At 57.7% G+C, this 21,907-nt stretch overlaps 1 protein-coding gene across 1 annotated transcript in view; it reads left to right on the forward strand.

The window, feature by feature from the left end:
- AGRN (agrin) overlaps positions 1-21,907 on the forward strand; it is a 161,911-nt gene that overhangs the window by 58,293 nt on the left and 81,711 nt on the right. Inside the window, exon 2 of the mRNA XM_025198144.1 lies at positions 4,699-4,719. Within this exon, the coding sequence (XP_025053929.1) occupies positions 4,699-4,719 (21 nt within the window). The remainder of the gene's footprint in view (positions 1-4,698; positions 4,720-21,907) is intronic.

Raw genomic sequence — 21,907 nt, forward strand, 5'->3', positions numbered from 1 at the left:
CGCTGCCTCCTGGCAAGGGTGCTGCCCCTCCATCCTTTACACGTTGAGGGGCTGGCTCAGGCTCCTGGCTGGGGTCTGAGAGGAGAAAGAGAGGAGCTCTGGATAGATGAATAGCCATTTAAGAAGAGCTGGGGTGAGCTGGTTAGAAAGGCGACTCAAAGAGGAAGGTGAGAGCAGAGGCCGAGTGGCCCCAACTGATGGGCTATTTGTCCAGTAGCCATTAATGAGTGTTTGATGGAGGATGTTCTTCAAGGGGATGCCAGCCTCTTTAGCAGCCCGTGGCAGAGCAGCCAGGCAGGGGGCAGCCCCATACTCGCTCTGTTCCCTTTTTTATACCAAGTGAAGTAACAGCTGCCTTCTTGGAGGCTCCATAAGCCTGGGCTGAAGGCCAGAGAGGCCTGCCTGCCATCGTGCGGTCCATCCCTGGTGCTCTTTCTCCTCTCCACACACTTGCACCCTCCAGGGACCAGGTCTCTCTCTTAAGGACTATGCAGACTTGCTGTAACCAGCATAGAGATCCCAAGGTAGAAGGTATCTAAAAGCCACAGGCTAAATTACAGGCTCTGTTCTTCTTGGCATAGAAGCAGAGGTTCACGAGGAGGGGGGGTTGGCTCAAACCTTGCTGCTGTGGTACCCTGAGTGGCCAAGGCTTGCAGGATCACAGGTGAAATCCTAAGGGACCACCAATGGACCAGCAGGTGCGGGCTGTTCTGTCACAGAGTGCTTATCCATTGCAGGTGAGCAGTGGGGCTGCCTTGCCTGGATGGCATGTCTCCCCCGCCATAGCGTTGCAGGCACGGCACTAACAAAGCTCTTAGTCTTGCATCCTTCTTCAACAAGTCTCGCCTACGCCTCCATCTAGGAGGAACCTCCCCAAGCGGATGCATCCGACCCTGAAACACTAGCGCTTCTCTCTCCTTCCTTTCTTTAAACACCTACTAAAATAACCCCCCTGTCTCCTCTTGATGTCCGCAGCAGCTTTGTTGAGCTGCAGCATGATAAAGGGAAAATCAAAGCCAAGCGAAAGCTGTCGGCATTGAGAGGCTTTTCAGGCTGTGGGGTTATTTCTCTCGGATCCGCTTTTGTTCTAAACCAGAGAGAGCGAAAGAGAGAGAGAATCTACTAAAGTTTGGGTCATTGCCCTGAACCGGAGGCAGGAGGGGCTGGGGATGATGTGGGTGGTAGCAAGTGGTACCCAGGGCGCTCTGGGTAGGAGCATGGCATTGTGGGCCAGCCTTGTTTTTTGGGAATGGGGACAGACACTAACCTACTGCTTGAGATTTGCAGCATGGGTGATGCCGACCACGAAGAGCAGCCCAAGCTTTATTCTGCTCTGAAGCCTTAATGGGTCGAAGCCCATGGCAGCTCACTCCCAATTGCATCCGTTTGCCACTGTCTCTTCCCCCCCACCCTTGATATTAGTGTCCATAGGTGTTGCCCTGCCTAGTGGCTGGTGATGGTGTTTGCTTAGCACTCGGGTAGCCTCGGGCAAGCTGGCACTGGGACCGTGGGGTAGCAGCCGAGCCAGGGAGGCTGAGTGTAAATGCACCAAAGAGAGCCAGGCTTGTGGGGGTTGCTTTCAGGATCAGAGGGAAGCCTGGAGCTCCCTGGTGCTCAGCCCTCTCTCTCTGGCCCTCCAGGCAGGCAGCTCTGCTGTGGCAATCCATCTCCTCTCTCTTTGTGGCGCCATCTCTCTCTCCCTTCCCATCTCTCCTCCCTGGGGGAAGGCAGCTATTGTTATGGGGTTTGAGATCTGCATATGAAAGCCCCAGTTGCTATGGCACTGGGGAGGCAGGGACACTTACTGCCAAGGACAAAGCCCTGCCTGGACTTGGAGGTCCCTTCCTGGGCCTGGCAGATACCTGAGGCTGCCCACAGGGCTTTCCCAAGGGAGAAGCAAATTGTGAGGGTGGTGCGGATGCCCGACCGCAGATGGGTTGGAAGCAAGACCCTCTGCTGGTGTAAACCCCTGAGTCTTGGCTTCCAAGGGGAGTTTTGAGACTGCATGGGGCCTGCCAGGGCAAGAAGCTGCCAGCTGGGAGCCCTGGGCACCCAGGTTACAAGGCCCCTAGGGTGTCTGGGGCACGGAGAGTCCCGAGGGAGCAGGAAGTACCCAGGCCATAGTGTGGTTGCAGTAGTGTCAGAGTCCTCTGTGGTGCCTGAGCCGCTGGTATTATTTTTAGTGGCAAAGGCCAAAACCAAAGCACTTTACATGTGTGAAGGCTGGAACCTCGCCTAACAGTCCAGGACTCCTGGGTTTTCTTCCCAGCTCCGCCACTGACTTTTTGTGTGGCCTAGGGTAAGGATCCTTCTGCCTTAGCTTCCCCCCACGTGAAGTCATTTTGCCTTCCCATGCCTCAGTTTCCCCATGTGGGTGGTGATACTGATTCTCACAGCAAAAGAGTCAGGAAGGAATTGTACCCAATGGTTGGACTGGTACAGACTGGGGGGGGATTTGCTTTCATCTGTAGCAGGGAATCTCTTGAGCATATATTAACACCTTAATTAGAAGCAGGATGTTGGCTGCGGTGATTCCCCTGCTTTACCTGTGACAGGTTGTGACGTTATGTCTTGTGTCCGGGATGACAGCAGTTTTATGAAGATTTTAGATGATGGATTTGTCCGGGATGATTTGGATAGGGATGCTGTAGCCTCATGGGCTCGATGACCTCTGGAGGTCCCTTCCAGCCCTGCTTCTCTATGATTCTCTTTCATCTCTAAGATAAAAGATGGAGTATTCTGTCAAAGCGATATTACCAATGCCATGGACACATGGCCTTGCAGGGTGTCGTGAAGCTGAATTAACTCACCATCCCAGAGTGCTCTGGGCCCACCCCATGAGAAGTGTGACATGTGCCAAGAGGTACTGACATGCAGCTAAGTGCTGCATTGCTGCTGTAGCCCTGAAGCCTTATCTCAGCATGCCTGAGCCAAGCCGGTGGGTTAAGGGGCTGCTCAGCAGCCCCAGGACTGAGGGTGTGGGGCTGAGATTGCCCCTTCCAAGTACGAGTACGTACCTCGATGGCATTGTGCTTGTTCATGAATCCCTGCCCAGTTCCCATCTGGCATCGTCCAGCCTGGTTATCCCACTAGATGCCAGTCTTTGCCATCTCATTGCTGTATTGCACTCTGGCTATGTCCTGCTCCTGCCTCCCTCCCCACAAGCACTGTTTTCCTGCTCTAAGTCATATATTGCCCTGGGCTGGGAGTCCTGGTGAAACTCCCCCTCACTAGGACAAAGCTATGTAGGGACCCAGGGGTGCTTTTCCAACCGAAGCAGCCAGCACTAGCTTAGAGCAGGGGCAGGATAGTGGACAAGACAGTCCCTTAAATCTAGGGCTAGAAGGGGGCCTCCCAGGTTAGTGAGTCCAGGGAACCACGTACCCAAACTCCGTTAAGAACGGTTCACGGTCACCCTCACATGCAACAACAGGGCACAAGAGCACCCAGCACAGGCAAGCCATAGGCATGCTTGGGATTGTCACCTGCAATACCCCCTGCTTCTCCTTCCAAACCTGCACCTCATCTTATCTAATGAAGATGCCCTCCTCTGCTTGAGGTCTGCATGGTACCGCAGGGAGCAGGGGCTGAGCCCACTCTTTGCCATCTCCAGCACCCGCCGCACCTTGGGTTGCCACCTGCCATCATAGGGTGGGTGCAGCCGGGGAGAGGAGCACAGTGTCCCATCCGCTCTAGCCTGGCACGAACACTTTCCGTGCTTCAGACTGGGCCAAAGGGGCTGGATCTCTTTCCTTCCAGCTGAAAATAATCCTGAGCTTTAGGATATTTTTAAGCGGCTCTGCCACACGCTGGGAAGGCTAAGGGCTGCCTGTGGTGAGTGTCTGTGTCACTGTCTTGGCACGGGGCCGGCCCCAGCCCTCAATGATCACTTTGTTTCTCCTCATCCTCTCCCTGAACCGGCTGGGTCCATGTAGTGTCGCATTGCCCATTGCGGGATCAGCGGCTGACACGCTCCAGGAGTCTCTGGGCTGGCTGCCTGCAGGATCAGGCCTGGGAAAAGTACACAGCTCAGGTCACATGCTGTGAGCTTTCTTGCCCCCTTAACTTGTTGGCGGTGGGAGTGCAGCCTCACAGGAGAGGCTCAGAGCTGGGGGGTGGCAGGCAGAGGCATGGTGAGCCCCAGTACCCCACAGGTATCCTGATGCCTGTGGGTGCCAGCACCTCCCAGGAGAGTGGGGAAGCGTTTCACCAGGGGTGCACAGGGGATTGCTCTACCCCGTGCATTTAACAGGTCGCAGAAGGGACAGTGTGGAGCTGAGGCCACCACTTCCCTTCTGTGCTCACAGCTTCTGGCCTGTCTGTGTTCAAGGCACTTCCCAGCAGAAGTCAGCTCTGCTTCGGCTGCCCCGTGGGGTCGGCATATGGCCATGGGGCTCTCTGTTGAGGCCCTCTGGCTGCATCCTTGGTGCTGGTGGTGATGGCAGGAGGTTTGGAGCCCAGCTGGGATCCTCATAGCCCAGAGGCAGAACTTGCAGTTCTGGTGATCTGACTTTTTTCCTAGGGCCAGGTCCCTGCACTCCCGTTGAGGCATGCTTCAGCTTTGCTGGGGAATGGCAGGAGGGGGGATTGGAGGAGGGCGGGGGGCTAGGAAAGCTTTTTCCCGCTGGCTGTTCTGCTGTTCTAACTCTTGTGTTCTCTCCTTTCTCTCCCTCTGGCCCCTTCCCCTGCTTTCTAAAGAACATAGGAAGCTTCTTGCTGGTAAGTGATGGTGCATCATCCAAAATACCATCCCTCCATCCACCATCAAACCAACCCCCGTAGTCTCTCCACCCCCATCTGGGTTCTCCATCAGACCTGGAGCAATAGAGACCCTCTTGGAGGTGGGTGCAAGCTCCCTCATTCCCATGCACCTCCAAGGGCACTATTGCCATTAGATCACAGTTTGAAAGATGAGCCACCTTTGGGTGCATCTTCCAGATGACTGCTGGGTCTGGCGTACAGCTGTGTCCAGTCGCTAGCCAGCCAGGTGGCTTTCCAGAGCTGGGTTAAAGCAATTGCTTATGCTGAATCTTTCTAGTTTTCTCCTGCCCAGCAGGCGACCGGTAGCCCTGGCCGAATGCCATACAACCTAAACTGTGATCTAATAACCTCTGTCACCTAGTGCCCTCCCCATGTCTGACTCCATCCTCAGCCTGTCACCTTCACCGGCCTCCCATGGGAGTCATGCGCAGGGGTCCCAGATACCCTGTTGGCATCTAGACCTCCCCTTTCTTTGGCATTGCTTGATGTCTCCGAGGCTCTGCAGTTTGGTTTGTTCCATCCCCTTGGCAAGATGGTTCGGATGGAGGGAGCAGGGAGGGTTGGGATGATTGCAGTGTGTGTATGCACGTGTGCTGTGTGTATACAGATGCATGTATGCATTTGCAGGTATGTACATATTTGTATGTACGTACCTGGCATGCAAATGTATTGAGGGCATTACAGGTAGTGAGGGGACAGCCACTGTGGCTGGACATTGAACAAATTGTGAGGGTGGCACAGATGCCCGACCGCAGATGGGTTGGAAGCAAGACCCTCTGCTGGTGTGAATCAGCCTCAACACTGGCTTACTGTGGCCAGATGGACCTGGCCTTTGCTAACAGGACTTATCGCGGGACCTGTGGCTCTGGAACAATTGCCTGCTTTGCTAGGGAAGCCAAGGTCCTGCAAGGCAAGAAGCCTGGGCCCAGCTCCTTCAGTTCTGCTTGTTGTGACCCAGGGCATGTCATGCTTCTCTTCCTGGCTTCCACTTTCCCTCTGAAGATTTGTGAGCAAATGTCCTTGCCCAGAGCTTTATCCTGAGCCTTGGGCTTGCAGTGGAGTTTGAGGTTGAGTTTGTGTGCCTCAATTGCTAGGCATGAATACTCAGGATTCAGCAAGGCTGTCAGCTGAGAGCGTGTCCCATTCCCGCTGAGGTTCCTAATTCCCCTGGGCTGTTGGGGAACTCCCAGCCTGACCTGCTGCTTCAGAGGGGAGGCAGCCGCTGGGCGGTGCATGGACCACAGGGTTTTTTTTTCACAAAACCTGATGCAATCTGGAAGCATCCCAGTGCCCCAAAGGCCCTCCCGTTGGGTTTGCAAAGGAGTTCAGACTCCCAGCTTCCCCCGCTTTGTCATTAGCAGCTCCTCTCTCCCCCTGTTGTCACCCGGACGGGGTGGTGGTTCCCTCCCAGCAAATCCCTGTCATTAAAGCAAACCCTTTTGCATTCTCGGCTGGCTGCTTGGCTTCCCCAAGCAGCCGTAGAGGACAAGGGAAGGGTGCACGGTGTAACCGGCCCAGCCCTGGACGGGTGCCCACTCCTCTGTGATCCCTGGCGCTGGGAATCCCGGGATGCCAGGGGGACTCGCGGCCGGCTCCTTTGTGCGGCGGCTGCCGATATGGAGAGCATGCAAGGAAGGAATTCGGAGTGCAGCTGGGGCTGGCAGCTCTCGTCGCTCCCCCTCCGACCTCTCTTCTCCGCAAACACACCCTGCCTGGCTCTCTCCCCTCTGGCTGGTGCAGTGTGGCCCAGTGATTGCTGTGTGTTGGCGTGCGTGTTGCCACCTTCTGCCGCAGCCAGCATGCTCCTGGGACCACGGTCTGTATGTACCGCCATAGAGCAACAGCCTATGCAGCTTCCTGGAGCCCGGGGATTGGGGCCCTCCTTGGGTCTGTGCGTGTGTGTTTATGGCTAGAGGACCTGTGCGGCGCGTCTCCAGTATGCTCCAGTACCAGGCATCAGGCACGTTCCCTCTCTTTGGCATCACACTGCCCTCAAAAGGGCCATCTCCTCCAAGACCCTGTCAAGACCCTCCTCCAAGTCCCCATCAGCTCATCCCTGCCTATACTCCCAGCCAGAAACTTTCTGTGAGGAAGATACAGCATGGCCTCGAAGCAACCTAACCACCCATGGGGGTAGAACGGCCCCCGCGCTCCCCTGGGCATGCACAGGGGCAGGATTCAGCTTTTGGAAACTCTGTGCAGAGGTTCGGTACTGAGTGTCTGCTCTTTGTTAGTTGGCCGTGGATGTTGGCGGCTGCTAGGGAGCTCGTGGCTGCTAACGGGGCACCCTGACCAGCTCGGATTGCTGCAGATGCCCGGCTGGCAGTGACTCGATGCTGTCCTGGACTTGAGGAACAGTCGATTGCCATCTTCTTTACAGCAATAATCCTGGGCTCCTCTCCTTTGCACCCACCTGTCCCTCACTTGTGTGTCTATTTCCCGCTCAGGTCAGCAATGGGGCCAAGGCAGGACACTGGCCTGGGTCCCACCAGAGTCTGGGGAAGATCTGATTTGGATGTTACTGCCAGCCTGAGCATCTGTGCTTGACTGCGCTGCTCGGCATTACAGGCTTGGATTTAGCCCTGGAGGTGGTGGCTTGGGCTTATCTCTGGTTGAAATCTTTGTGTTGCTCCCTGTTTGTACTTTGCTGGGGCGCTGGGCTGCACAGAGCAGCAGGGCTGGGTCAGGGGGCTGTCCGGAGACCCTGACTCGCTAAAGCACCTTGGGAGATCAAAGTATATTGCGAGATGCCTCCAGCTTGTTCTGAAATGGGAGCAGAATAGGACTGGGATCAAACCCAGCCCAACAGCATCCCCTGCCGGCTAACAACTTCAGGAGGATGGTGCAGCACGAATGACTTTCAAACCCAGTGGGTGCCTGGAGCTACGCCGCTAAGTGCTTCCAACAGCTTCCCGGGCAGGGAGGGCTGTCAGAGGTCTCCATCTGCTGTCGGCTGCCGGGCCTCCTCCCCGCTCCGCGGCTCCGTTCCCCCGGGACCGGCGGGAGCGTATTGTGTTCTGTGCCCAAGACAATGGGGCTCATATTTTATTTACACGTGCGTGTGGCAGCGCGGTGTCTGCTAGCTCGCAGCACAATAGCAGGACCCTGCTTGCCTCCCCTCCGCCCAGCCGGGTCTAGGTGGCGGGAGGGGGAATGGCCGGCGACCCACTCGCCCACCCTGATCTCCATTAAACAGGCACGGGCATTTCTATGCAGTGCATGCTGGCGTCTTCTGCACTGAGTCTTCCTCATCTAGACAAAGGGATGCCTTTTCCTCTTCCTCTGACACTCATCCTTTCCTGGGCACATATAGGGGCAGGCGTTTCTCCTGGCAGCATCACCCCCACCCTGCTGCTTGCCCCTGTTCAGACCCTTTTCAGAGCCCAGGATCTTCAGGAAGGGAGCAAAGTAGCGAGTTAGCTGGTTGTGGTGTGTGTTTGCAGGGAAATTGCCCTCCTTTCCTGGTCTCCTCTTTTACGAGGCCTGAGTCTTAATGCCAACCCCGCTGCCCTGTTCCAGTCCACAGCACCTCCAGCCCCGTCCTTGCCTTCGGGAGCTGCTCCCATCTTCTGTGGCTGTTTCCTCTCTTCCAGTAGTGCTTCCTCCCTGCCCCAAGCAGTCTAACTTGCTCCTGGACTCCTAGGGCTGGGGGAGATATAGCCAACTGGCTTCAGAGAGGGGCTGTGTGGGGGGAAGGAAAGGTGTATAGAGAGTAGAAGGTCTTTTGTACCCTGTGCACACACGTGTCCTGCCACCTTAAACCCAGAGGCTTAGGAAGACTCTAGGGGGATGCACTCAGTGCTTGCAGGGAGAGATGCCAGCAGCCGCCTCTGCAGGAGCCAGGGTGAGATGGTCCATGCTTGCTCACATCCAGGAGGGCTGGCAGGGCACAGCAGGAGATATTTAAAGCCTCTTGGCGGGGAGCAGCCTTGCACCGCACTGCCATGTTGGAGCACCGGGTCACTGTCTGCCTGGCCCGTCACCAGTGGGGAGGTGAGGCCAGGTGTAGGAAGGCAGGGTCACCTCTGCTGTGAGGTTGGAGGGGGGTGCCCAGGGTCCCCTGCAAGGCCCATCACCCTGTGCCACACTGATGCCATGCCCCACACAGACAGGAGCCTGCCGGGGTCAGTGCACCTCTGCAGGGGAAGAAGGAAAGAGCAGCCGTGTGCCTCCTTTGCCCCAGCTCCGTGCAGTCCTGGGAGGCCTGCCCCATGCTGGCGCTGCAGCTCCTGCCCTGAGGTCTCTCTGGTTTATGGGAAGTTGTTCACAACAAGGCTCGAAAACCAGCAACCAGGAGCTGCTCCGATCTGAGGCCTGTGCCGGCTCCCCTTGGCTGGGAGCCCAGTGCTGCACAGTCCCGTGTGTGCAGCTCACAGTGCTTACGGGCATAACTCTGGGGTTTGTGGCCCGCAAAGGGAGCCCCAGGGCCAGACTGTGGCTGGGGACTGCTCCCTTTCTTCCCTGCCTTTCACTGAAGGGCTGGGGTGCTCTGCAAACTGCCCCCCAGAGCATGTAACACAGTTTAAGTGCCAGGGAGAGCTGCTTCCACCTGGATCCTTCCTTTGAGGATGCCGTAGCATCCTTTACTGGAACCTGCTCTGTAAAGGCAAGAGGCACTGGGCAGAGATGGGTAGATCAAGTCCCCTGGGGCTAACAATGAGGCCCTCATCATCCAGAGGGGGAAACTGAGGCATAGAAGATAGACGCTGAGCTGCTTGGAAAGGATTTACTGCTGTGCTGGCATATAAGTGTTTCTGAATAGCCAAGAGGCCATCTGGGACCTTTGCAAGCCTTGTTCCCTGCCCAGCTCACCATAGCCTAGCTCCTTTGATTCTTGCTGCCTGTCTATCTGCCTGCCTTTGAGGCTGTATATTAGTTTCCCAGCAGATGCCCTGTGGTACCCAAATCCAGGCAATCCTTATCTCCTGGCAGGACATACCTGTGCTTGACTGAGGTTGAAGGATCTCCTCTTAAGTGCCAGTGTGATGTTAGCAATGAACGGTCATCTGCGTGCAGGAGTGCGTGCATGTGCATCTCTGTCTGTGCAACATCATCCTCTACCGCTTGATCATGAAACTGCCCAGCTGACTCCTGTATCCCAAATTGCAGTGAACTCTGAGGCTGAGCAGCGCTCGAAGGGAGCAGAGTGTAATCGAGGTGAGGCTGCTTCCACAGGGAGTCATTCACCGCCTGGTGTTATGCAGCTGAGGGCTGGTTTATCTGCTGGGAGAACATCCCAGTTGCTGGTGGCTTGCGTGTGTGTTAGTGCAAAGCAGGTATCAGCCTCAGGGAGCCTGCAGTGGGGTTTCAAGCTAAACGGTCCTCCGGAGGCCCTGTTTTTCCTGTTCTTGCAAAAAGTTTGTCATCTTGTTGGGGAATGTAATATAGTCAGTCCTCTACCATACGGTGCAGGCTAGGTAACAGGACAGCTTGCCAACCTGCTTGGGTGGAAATTGGCTGGCATAAATACCTACTCATAGCATGCGCGGGCTGTGTAGCGAGCACAAACAAAGGGCGAATTCACGTGTAATTCATTCTCAGCCACCGCGGAGAGCCTGAGTTGCGATTCTCCAGGGGCAGCGGGAGGGGAAGGGGCTATCAGAGGTGGAAGGTTTCCACTCCGCATCCCTGCTCCCCAGTGAACAGGTTGGTTACGAGACATTGTGCTACTGCCCCAGATCATGGCAGCTAAGCCCCTGAACTCTGAGCAGGCTGGCTCCTGACCCTCTCTATGGTGCTTTGCAGGGATTTCTAGTGCGATTTCCCTGAGAGGTCGGCAGGTGGTGCTGTTATACCGTGGGAGACATGCAGGCTGTGACAGAAGGCTACAGGGAGTCCTGTGTGTTCCCCTCCCATCTCCAGGAGCAAATTCTCCAGGAGCAAATTGGAGGGAGAAAACTGGAGCAGAAGGAAAAGAAGTGACTTGTGTTTGATGGGCAGCAGAGAGTCCCATGTGGATGCTCCAAGGGGTCATTAGGATTCATTTGCATCCTCAGAGGCTGATGTATCATGAGGCAGGCACTGTGGTGCTAGGCATTGCAGGTCTGCAGACCTACAAGGCCGCCCCTGCGCCTGGGAGCTGCAGTTGGAGGAGAGAGAAGCGGCAGGAGATGGGTCCAGCAGCGGTGCCCCAGTTGTGCTGGTTCTTGGGCCACCTGTCTCCTACAGCAGAGACTTCCTGGGTGTTATCATGGGCCAGCTCATGGGAAGACCAGCCTCTTCCATGGCACATCTCATGTCTCATCCGTGGGACAAGGTGTCGAGAATGCGGCAGGAACCGGGGCTGCTGTACAAGGCCAGACACCTCCTCCACAACTCTTGATTCAGAGTCTGTCCAAAAGGACACGCGCTTGTGCCCGTGGGGATGTGGAATGCAAAAATCTAGAACTCTTGGTTCAGAGATGATACCTATTATTAAAACAACTAGGAAATCACAAAAAAAATGATCTTTTTCTGCAGGCTTTTGGGCTGTAATGCCCTTCATCAAGCTCAGGGAAAATTAAAGATGGGAAAAAGTCCCCATAGGTAGGAAATAAACTTCATTCATAGGGATATGGAGCACTTTGTCCATGTACCCCAGCAGGCCTGGTTCTGGCTTGCAGCCCCCATCCACGTGGATCTGCTGGTCCCTCAAATCCAGCCTAGGCTCTCAGGGAAAGGGGCCTGGTAGGGGACCGGCCAATGCATGCCTTGATGTCAGTGGCTTACATTGTCCGGGAGCAGCCCAGGACAGAGCATGCCTTGTAGGAATGGCCTGGCATGGGTCTAGTCCTGATGCTTAGGACTGAGACTATTGGCAGAGCTGTTGGCTCAGCATCCCCACCTAACCCCATCCGTCGGCTGCAGCCTGATGCTCTTGTTTCTGGATGTCAGTTCCCATGTGCAAACCCCGCATTTAAGTAATTGCCTATTAGATTTATTTAAGAAATGGCACAATCCAATTGTTGGTGGCGTCTCAGGCGGCTCGGTGGAACAGATGTCCGCCCTGCACTGGAACATCTGCTCAGGAGAAGGGGGCTCACTACTTAGCAATATGTACCACGTGGGGCTCGTGGCTTTCCAGCCACACACAGGTGGGCTGTGCTATGGGAGGGACACTGGACCAGGGGAGCTGAGCTCTGTTGCTGCTGGAAGCTGTCCTCATCTCTCCCATGCCACGGCAGTTTGCTCTTCCCCTAGGCATGGAAACTCTGCACTGATTTCCGCTCACACACTCCCGCTGTCTGTGTGCTATCCTGCACATTGCTCTTGGCGTGGTCCCCTTCAGCGCCGGTTGGGTTTGAAAGGTTAAAACCACAGCGGTCACAGCTGATGGATGCTTTCTGAGAGCCATAGAGCCCAGATGTGGGTCAGATGTGTCCTGTGGCTTGAGGGTGTCCGGGGGCTCAGTTTTGGTTCTGGACCATCTCAAGGCTGGTGCCGTGACAAGAGCCAGAGCGCGGCTTTGCTGCTTGGAGCCCTGGACATGCAGAGCAGACAGCCAGGTGGGACGTCTCAGGCGGGGCGGATGGCTCTCCAGGGAGACCTGTCATTTTGGCATGGGGAAGATCCCCCAGCACAGAGGCTTACGGATCAGCCACAGGCAATACAGGGCCTCTCTCCCCTGTGTTACCAACTCCACATCAAACCAGGCTAGGAGGTTCTGCCTCCCTGAAAAAGGAGCTTGGTAGTCTGGGTGCCCACACCAGCAGCGGGTATTAGCACTGCCATCAGCACAGGGTGCAAGGATGCCAGGAGCTGTGCGAGGTGAACCCCCACGACGATGCAGGGCTGAGGCATGCTGGTGGGGTGGGAGATAGTGGGGGAGTCTGCACAACCCCTGCCTCTGTCTTTGTGTTTCATGGCTTGTCAAGCCAATGCTATAGTTTGGGGCAAATCCCTCCTCTGGTTTCCCTAGTGCTTGGGAAGCACACCCCAGGATGGGGCTAGAAGCATGGTCTACACGTCATTGCTGGTGGGCTCTGGGCTGTCCGGCAGTGCAGCCCAGTGTGGACGGGGAACCTCCATATCCCTATGCCTGTCCTCTGATGCTCTGTGTTGGCCATACCCCACGCCCATCCCAAATGGACCCCTAAGGGCAACTCACAGCCCAGCCTGTCCCTCAGCTCCTGTCTGGAGGAGAGACAGCTGCGCCGTGCCGCTGAAATGTGGCTGTGAAAGCAGGAAAGCCCCCCTCTTCTCAGGAGCCCACCCCCTGCCACGGGGCTGCTAATTGGGGATGGCATTAATTAGCACTCTTGCTCCCTTCCCCGCACACGCCTGCACTCCCGGCTGGGCCATCAGGGTTCCCGCCTCTCATCCCCCTACCTGCTTCCCTCTCCCACTGATGGGCTCTAAAAGCTCTTTATTTCCAGGCGCGGCTCAGCGGGAGCTGAGCTGGGTCCTGCCAAGTGTTAAATGAAATAATTAAAATCCACGCTCTCCTCCCCCTCCCCCGACTTTCTTTCTAATGCTGGTAATTAGCCTGGGAGAGCAGGGGAGGGGGCGGGGAAGGGAGGGAGGGGTGCTGCTAACCCCTGAAGTGGGCTCCCTCGTTGGAGGCCTCACGTGGCTCTGTCTTGCCAGTGGGCGCCGGCAAATAAATACCAATTAGCTCAATGCCAAACTGGATTAGCAGGAGTGATGCCAGGCAGGGAGCTGGTGCTGCCCAGGGTGGGGGCTTAAGGCTGCTTTTTCTCAGGCCACGGGCTTGGCAGGTCGGAGCTGGCGGGGGGGAGCAGACTGGTGCCTGCCCTGCAGAGCCCAGGGACGCTGGTTCTCATGGGGTTGCACTCCTGTGTTGCTCTGGCCCAGCGGGAGCAGATGGGGTGGGAATAAGAGGTGACTTTCCCCTGCCGCCTCCTCAAATTGACACACTGGACAGGTTGGGTACCCCACCGGGCTCGGCAGAGGTTGTCACCCGCTTCGGTGCTGAGGGCCCTGTCTGGGTCTTGGAGGGGAATAGATTTCATAGATTTCATAGACATTAGGGCTGGAGGGGACCTCGTGAGATTGTTGGGTCCAGCCCCCTGCCCCAGTGGCAGAAAGTCAGCTGGGGTCAGATCACCCAGCAACATAAGCATCCAAGCGTTGCAGAGACTTGCTAGATGGATGGGCCCGGCATTGCCCAGCTTAGGGTCTAGCTCTCGCAGCAGTGGGCTAGCGTCTGCTCTGCCAGCCATTGAAGGTGCCCATGTCCTCTCCCGCCCAGGTATGGCAGAGTCCCTGTGGACACCGTGCCTAGGAGAACAGGAGCATCCGTGGCCTCGCAGCACTGCCCTTCACCAAACCAAGGAGCACCAAGCACCAGTAACATGCATCCCCTTGGCAAACCGATTAAGGGTTTCTGGGTTGCCCCATCCCACCCGAGACATCTGATGAGAGAGGCAGCTGCGAGAGCCTGGCCAGTGGTGTCCAGCTGGGTCCCCTTCCCACCAAACAGGATCCTGCCTCCATCCAAATGTGGCTCACACCGTGCCTCTCCTCCCGGCAGAGGGTGGTGGCTGGGGCGTGCCATGCCCCTTCTTCCATGGGTACTGTGACACATCTGTGGCCGCGGCAGAGGAGCTGCCAGCCCCTGCCAGTGCTTTTGAAGACCAACTCGAAGTGCCCCTATCCCACCCCCGCTTTGGGCTGTGCACAGTGTGGCGGCAGCAGCTGTTAAATCCTTGCTGGGATTGCTCAGAAATAAACCCATTAGCGGCGCTGGGCTTGAAGATGGCCGCTGACCACACAGAGGCTTTAATGCATTAAACGCTCCAGCTGAGTGGGCTGGGGGAGGGAGAGCGTGAGCTCAAAATGTGAATATTTCCCACCCCGTAATTGGTGTGGCTGTGATGTTTAAGGGCATTAAGTGTGGACTGGCTGGAAACCCTGCTCTTTTTCACGCCCTCTCTTTTTTCCCCAAGTCTGAGTTTCCCTTAGCGTGGTCGCAGCATCAGGATGGGGGGTCTGAAGGGGCCAGCATGGCTGTCTGGCCGCGGGCAGGGCAGTGGGATGCTGCCACCTCATTAGAAAAGCTCAGGGTCTGGCTTGGGGGTGCTGCCTCATGGTGGTGAGACCCAGGGGATGGTGGCAAGGCAGAGGAGATGCCATGCTGATGTTGGAGGGAAGGCTGCAGAGGAAAGGCACCTGAAGGAGGTGGCTGGATACCTCGGTGTGGGGCTCCTAGGGTGGAGTTTGAGGGGGGAGCATCCAGCCGGCAGGGTGAGGGTGGCGTGGGGCATGCACCTTGCTCCCCTACAGGCGGCTTTCTGACCAGCCCTCTCCCATTGCATATGGGCAGCTGAAATCCTTGGGTTTCCAAGCTAAAACCTCCAACCTCTCCTCTCTCCCCATTTTTTCCCTACCATCTGTGTTGGGAGGGGCAGTGGGCCAGCCAGGTCATTTGTACTCTGACTCTGCAGCCCTGAGAGCATACAACCAGCCTTCCACTGCCAGGGGAAAGCCAGCATCTGGTGTGGTCCTCTCCATGCCACAGGTTGGGGCTGGCGTGGCAAGGCCACAACCACAGTGCACGGTCCCTCATTCTGAATGTCCCCAGATTGCAAGGCAGTGCCAGCCGCCTGGGGGCAGCTGGGGCACCTTCCCTGGAGAGTGGTGCAGAGTCCCCCCAAGCCTAGTCAGTCTCCCCTCCCTGGCAGTGCCAATCTCCCGTGCTCCCTGCAGCCGTGCCCAGGCTGCGCACGTGAGAAATGCTCCATCCTGCGTAAATCACCTGGGTGGGAGCAGGAAATACAGAAGCTTTCAGCTGTCCGTGCATGAGGCTGGAGCATGAAGCGCCTGGCTGGGGGGGGGGGAAGGAGGGGGAGGTGATGTCTCAGTTCTTATCTCTGCCTTGGCTATAAAACTGCTGTTGGGGGATTCGCAAGCCTGAGCAGCATCTGGCACTTCTGGGCCACCTGGCAGGATCTTCTTAATTGTTTTTCAGTGGCAGGACCCAAGGTAACAGCTTAAAACATGACCCAGCTCAATTGCGGTTTTACGTGCTCTTTTGCTTCCTTAACTTCGGCTCCCCCTTTCCCAGCCAGAGAGAAGCGGGAAGGGAAAACGCTAGCGTGGATGGCCGGCAGAGGGCACTGGGCCGGGCCATTGCTTCCCTCGGAGGCTGGTGGCTTATACAAAAGGATCCCGGGTGAACTACTGTACAGTCCGGCTATAAAACAGCCACGTCTGGGGAGGATGGCTGTAGCGCAGGGGATCGGTGGCCAGCATGGGGGAAGTGGGGAGTAGGGACGAGGCTTGTGCCTGTATGTAGAGGTAAAATCCTGGCATCTGTACAAAATGCCCTGTGCAGAGAACAGACTGGTAATAATGTCTCGTCTGAAAGTCCGGCACAGAGGGACGTGAATGTGCCTCTCCCTGAACAGCGATGGGCTGAGGCCTCCGTGCTGGCGTCTGCCTGCGTATGTGCTCCAGGGAGCTGAGGCTCTTCAGATCTGCGGACGTTTTGCCCCTCGAAGTGGCCCCATAAAGGCTTTAGGGGAGAGAAGCCTTGAAAATCGGGGAAGAAAGGGAGGAATGTGCCTTGCCTGATTTGCATATGTAAACACGCAAAGAGGAATATGCAAATGTACTTGCTTTTCTGTTTGGTGTATGTGTTTTGTTTTTTTTATTTGAAGCCAAGCCTTTGGTCTCGGCCAAGTGTATTCGAGTTGCCAAGAGAGCATGATGCTGAAATGCAAGAGGCGGAAGACTGAGACCCCCGGGGAAGCTGATGGGGAGTGATTCCTGCTCCCCCCCAAAATAATGCCCTTTGCTTCTACATGCCTTCCTCCCAGAGCCCTCCGGAGCTGTCGGGCATTAATTAGCTCAGCCTGCAGCCAGGCTGGGGAGGAACCTCTGCAAAGGGTCATGCATCGAGCTAGGAGCAGCACCGGGCACAGGACCCAGGAGTCCCGATTCCTTGTCCTGTGCGTTTAATGACCAGCTCACTCTCCTGCTCTGGGAAGCACTTGGCTTTCAGTCCCGGTCACCGGGACCCCAGGGGAGGGTGCTGCAGCCACAGGTTGCTGTCCCCTGCTCTGGTTAGCTTAGCATGAGAAACTTTTTATCAGCTGGCTATTGGGCTACGGACCGCATAGGTGGTGGAGAGGCTGTGGGAGACAGTGTTGGACTTCTAGCCTTCCCTCAAGCCAGAAACTGGCTGTGAAAAGCAGAGGGGCTGGTGCATCCAGGCAGACTCCATGTGCAGTGAGTTGGTGGGGGCTCAGCCGAGTCGTCTGGGCACAGCCCCCTTTGGCCAGTGCAGGTGCCATTGTAGCCCGGCCTGTGTTCGCTGGCAGGAGATAAAGCCCTGTGTGAGCTGTGGGGGAGTCGGGTCAGTGCCGGCAGACCCAGAGCAGGCTGGGTCTGAGGGTCCATCAGGGCTGCAATATGAGGGTTTGCTAGTTGAGCCAAGGGCAGCTTAGGCTGATGCCTGTATGGGAGGGCAGAGGGAGGGCAGTGGGGAGCTGAGACCAGGGGAGAAGCACCAAGACTTCCCGCCGGCGAGGGCATCTGGGCAGGCAAGGCTTGTCTAAAGGGATCATGAAGCCAGCAGGGCACCTCCCATCTGTGGGGCTGCCCATCACCCTGGGGACCCCTGCTGCCCTTGAGAGGGCTGCTGAGAGCAGCTGTGTCCTCTTACCTCTTACTTGTACAAGTGCTTGGGATCAGCTCCATTGCATGTGTGCCAGGTGGGGACCTCCGAGCCGAGCCTAGGGGGGTCAGCAGGGGCAGCGCTGCCAACTCGCCCTGCTCTCCATCTGCCAGTGCGATATTCTCTCTACAGCGAGTGGGTGGCTCAAACGCTGGTGACTAACCAGCTGGGCATCTCCCCAGAGGAAGCGGGGGTGCCAGCTCCCCCTCGCTTCAGCATGATCCTACAGCATGCTAACAATAGCCCAGCCTCCCTGAGTGGCACCCGGCATCGCGTTACCCTAGCCTGGCACCAGGAGGTGCCGTTTGGGCAAGTGTTGCTCCTTCCCTGGGTGGAAAGCTGGCCATGGCTTGAAGAGCAATGCCTGCCCTCCCGGGGGGTGATAACTACCTGGGAGGAAATCAGGGACGTCAGGAAAGGTAGGATGTAGTGAAGGGGACTTCTTTGACCCTGGAGAGCTCCTTCTCCCAGGGTCCTTGCTGCTCTGGGTCTGCAGGAAGCAAGACCCATGCAGCCTGTTGGTGTTGGGTTGGCCGTTGAGTATTGGATCATCAGAGGCCAAGTGTACCTCTTCCCTGCTCAAAGCCTGGAGGTATGGACTGAGACCATCTCTCTGGGACCTCTTCTTCCCCTGTTACCTCTCTCCCTGGCATCCTACCAGTGGCGTTCATCTCCGACACCCAAAGCCCAGCTCTCCCTTGCGTCTCCTCTGGCAGCATTATACTTTGGGTCTTGCCAACCGTGTTGGGCAAGAGGCAGGGATGGCTCAGAGGCTCACAGCAGTCCCCGGAGGCATGAGGCTCCCTTGCTTACGTGACAGCTGTAGTCACATGAACATCTGTCTCCTGAAGTGACACACTTTCCCCTGCGTTCACACCCTGCCTGCCGGACCTATCACCCAGGATGGAAAGGCAAGAACCTTTGTGCCCTGGGCTGAGTGCAGCGTCTCACCCGCTTGACCCTTCCCTTTCTTAATCCAAACTTTTGGGTGATCCAAAGCCCATTGCCACCCATTACCTCTGTGCACCCACCATGCTAGTCTTGACCCACAGCTGGAGGGGTGGAATAATCTCTCTACCCCTTCTCTGGCCCCCATGAGGTCTGATCCTGTATATTTTCACGGTGAGGTGCAGCCGTCAGCCATTCTGCTTTGCACGCGCTCATGCATCTCCAAAGGCTCCTTCCTCTGGGGTCTCTGACTGCATGGGGGGGGACCCCTGATGCCTCAAACGGCCAGGGACTGGCTGCAGCTCTTTGCCCCTCTGCTGGGGCAGTGGAAGGTGCCCAGGGCTCGGGTGGGAGCAGAGGCATAATGAGTTTTGACAGTGCAGTCTCCGCCCCTCTCAACATCTTTAGTTCGCGAATGAAAGCCGGTGGGGGGGCGGGAGGAGGAGGGTGGAGGGCTGCTCTGCTTTCCATGCTCTCGGGTGGCGAGAGGGAGAGAAGTGAGTGGAATATCCCAGCAGCTCCCTGTCCATCGGCGGCTCCCCCAACCCCCTCCCATCGCGGAGCAGAGCGGAGATGCACACAGGTGTTTCTGCCCCGGTGCCACGGCAGGGGCAGAGGCGCCGAGCTGAGGCACGAAGCACCCTCCCCTTTCCTTTTGTGCTCTCGCCAGCGAAGAACTCCCCGGAGCAGCCAGGGCTGCGAATTCCCCAAAGCCTCTTCTCCTTTGTTTGAGTCTGCCTCTCCCGCACGCTGCTGGCTACCGGGGCCGTGGATCCAGCCAGCCGTCCGAGTCGCCGGGGCTCCTTTTACTCCTCCTCTCGCCACACCAGCCCTTTATGTTCCCCCCTCCACCTCTGTCCCTGCGCGGAGATGCTTTGAAGGGACCTGTGGTGCCTGAGGGACGAAGCTCTCGCAGGGGCAACCTAGAAGAGGAGCCCCGGTGCCTAGAAGACCGGATGGAGAGAGGGGTGCAGACCGGTCCCTAACTCACCACCCTGGGCTCGCCCAGCCCTCCGTGCTTTGGCGTGGGGCTGGCAGCTGAGAAAGAAACTTGGGTGCGTGGAGCAGGAGGTAACGCCGTTGCTTTGGTAGGGGTTGTGTTGTGCTGCACCGGCCTTTGGCTGGGCGAGGGACATCCAGCAAGGTGGGCTCCGGGTCCCCTTTTCTGCCCACCCCGGCTGCTGCGGGAACTCCCAGGGGCTTGGCTGCTCTTGGTTCCCTCCATGCCCGGCTCAGCCAGGAGCTGGACTCTCCCTCCGAAGGACTGGCATGTCCGAGCGGCATGAGAAGGGGGGCTGGCCCGTCCCAGCCGTGCTGGAGGTGCTGCCCTGCAGGCAGGCTCTGAGAGGCGGTGGTACCGGCTCGGGGAGGAGGAAGAGGAGGAGGAGGAGTAGCAGCCGGACCCTCGTGCTAAACCCCAGTGTTGCCCCCCGCGTGGAGGAGGGGCAGAAGGGTGCGAAGGAACCGGCTCCCCGTTCGTGCGGGGAGAGACGGAGGCAGAGGAGGGCTGCAGGCCGGCTGCTCTCTAGGAAACTGGAGCTCAGTGGGGCTGGACGCGCAGCCACGCTGTCAGCGTGGAGAGGGAACTCCTGCCCCGGGCTGCGGCGTGGGCTGACGGAGAGCTGAGCTCCCTGGAAGGAGCATCCTCTGCACGGCCGAGGGGGAGCAGAGACTGAGGCGTGCCCCCTCGAGGATTTACAGTCGCATGGACACATGGACCAAAGACACTCGGGGCTTCCCTGGGGCGAGATCAGGCCAGCGTCTGAATCTGGGGACTAACAGGGCAGCTGCGCCCCTCCCCTGAATCTGGACTTTCCTTCCGTACGGAGGCGTTGGGCTGGTTCCTAGTGGATTCCCACCCTCCTCGGGGCCGGCCCCTCATTGAGGAGCTGGCCAGACAGGCCAGCAGGGAGCTAAGAAGTGATTGCCAGTTGGGATTTCTCTCCGCCTCATCCCACAGCTTGGATTCCTGCTTGGAAATCTCAGGGCAGCGGCTGTTTCTTTCCTATTACCTTGGGGAGGCACGTGGCTGGCGTGTGGATGCGGGTCCTTGGGCCCCCACCCGCTGCGTCTGGCCTTCGGAGGAGATTTGAACCGGGGACGACGCTAGTCCTTGTGGAGTTGCTCCTCGTCAGTCCTCCGGGTCCCCCGTCGGGGCCTGGGACCTAACGCACGTGGTGCAGGGCGGGCTGGAGAGATGGGGCGCGTGGCGGTAAACTCTTTTTTCTGAAGCCGAGGCACGCCTGCCCCCCACCCGCCCGCGCCTGCCGGAGGATGGGAATCCCTGGGGAAACTTAGCTCCTGGGGGCTCTGCAAGTATTGTGCCCCTCGGGGGGGGTCCTCTGCTTTGGATGTGCCAGTGGAAAGCTGCGCCCCTGCCAGCGGCGGCATGACGGCCTGCCAGTACCCCATAGCGCCCGGGCCCCTGGAGCGGGACCGCATGTACCAGCACAAAGTCTCCCTGGTGGTGCGCTACTTCATGATCCCGTGTAACATTTGCCTCATCCTTTTGGCCACCTCCACCCTGGGATTTGCCGTGCTGCTCTTCCTCAATAACTGTAGGTGTTTCTTGGCGTCGTGGCAGGGGCGGGGAGGGGGTGGGAAGCAGGCTGCTTTGTTTTGGTCTCTGATGAGCTGCTGCTTGGTGTTGGAGCTGTCCGCACATTGCTGTCTCCTCCCCGATACCAGTGCAGGTCCCTGAGCTGAGCCACAGGATCCCGTCCGCCTGCCCTCCCTTCCCCTTAGGGCTGTAGCCTGCTTTCTCTAACCCCTCCAGGCACCATCTGCTCCAAGCAGCCAGACACAGATGTGGAGGTGGGTGTATGTCAGCACTGGCCCCCTGGCCTGGTGCATGCTCACTTGCTCTCTTGAGACCTGCTGTGGGCTCCTTGCATGCCTGGAGGCTTCCTCTGCCCTTCTCTGGGTCCACACATAGGCCAAACGGCCAGAGCATCCCTCAGCAAGGAGGAGAGTGACACATATAGCAGCCTGAGTGACGGCAGCTCTGCTCGGGCTGGTGCGTGTGGAGGGAGGCACGGCGTCAGCTCTGGGCCATGCTCTGAGAAGTCACTACCCCTCTCTGTTATATGCCTTGCGTGTGGGTGGAGGGAGGGGGAGTCCCTAGTGAGCTATAGCCCGAGATCCCTGCTTTCTTGATTCAGATGTTAGCATCACGGTGTGGTGCACGCGGATCTGTGCATGTGTGTGGCTACCCCCCTGGCACCTGCCAGCCCTCCCAAAACAGATGTTGAGCCCTCCCTCCCGCACCCTCAGCCACTCCTCCCCAGCCCGTAGTTGCTCTGCGGCCTGTGGAGGAGAGATCCATCATGCAGTCGCGTCTCTGGCCCACCCCGGTCACAGACACCCCCAGCACCCGCTGTGAGAAGGCTTTCCAGGGGTGCAGAGGGCTGGGGAGCTGAACCGCGGGCATCTGATCCTGCCATGCAGGAGTCTGCGGGGAAGGCGGTGAACTTGCAGGTCTGGCTAAAAGAATGACGCGTCTGACAGAGCCTGGACCAAGCAACAGTTTATACGGCTGCTGCTAGGCTGGAAAGAGGGGGTTTAAAATGTTTGGGGTCG

This window comes from Alligator sinensis, unplaced genomic scaffold (genome assembly GCF_000455745.1).
Source record: "Alligator sinensis unplaced genomic scaffold, ASM45574v1 scaffold569_1, whole genome shotgun sequence".
Lineage (NCBI taxonomy): Eukaryota > Metazoa > Chordata > Crocodylia > Alligatoridae > Alligator > Alligator sinensis.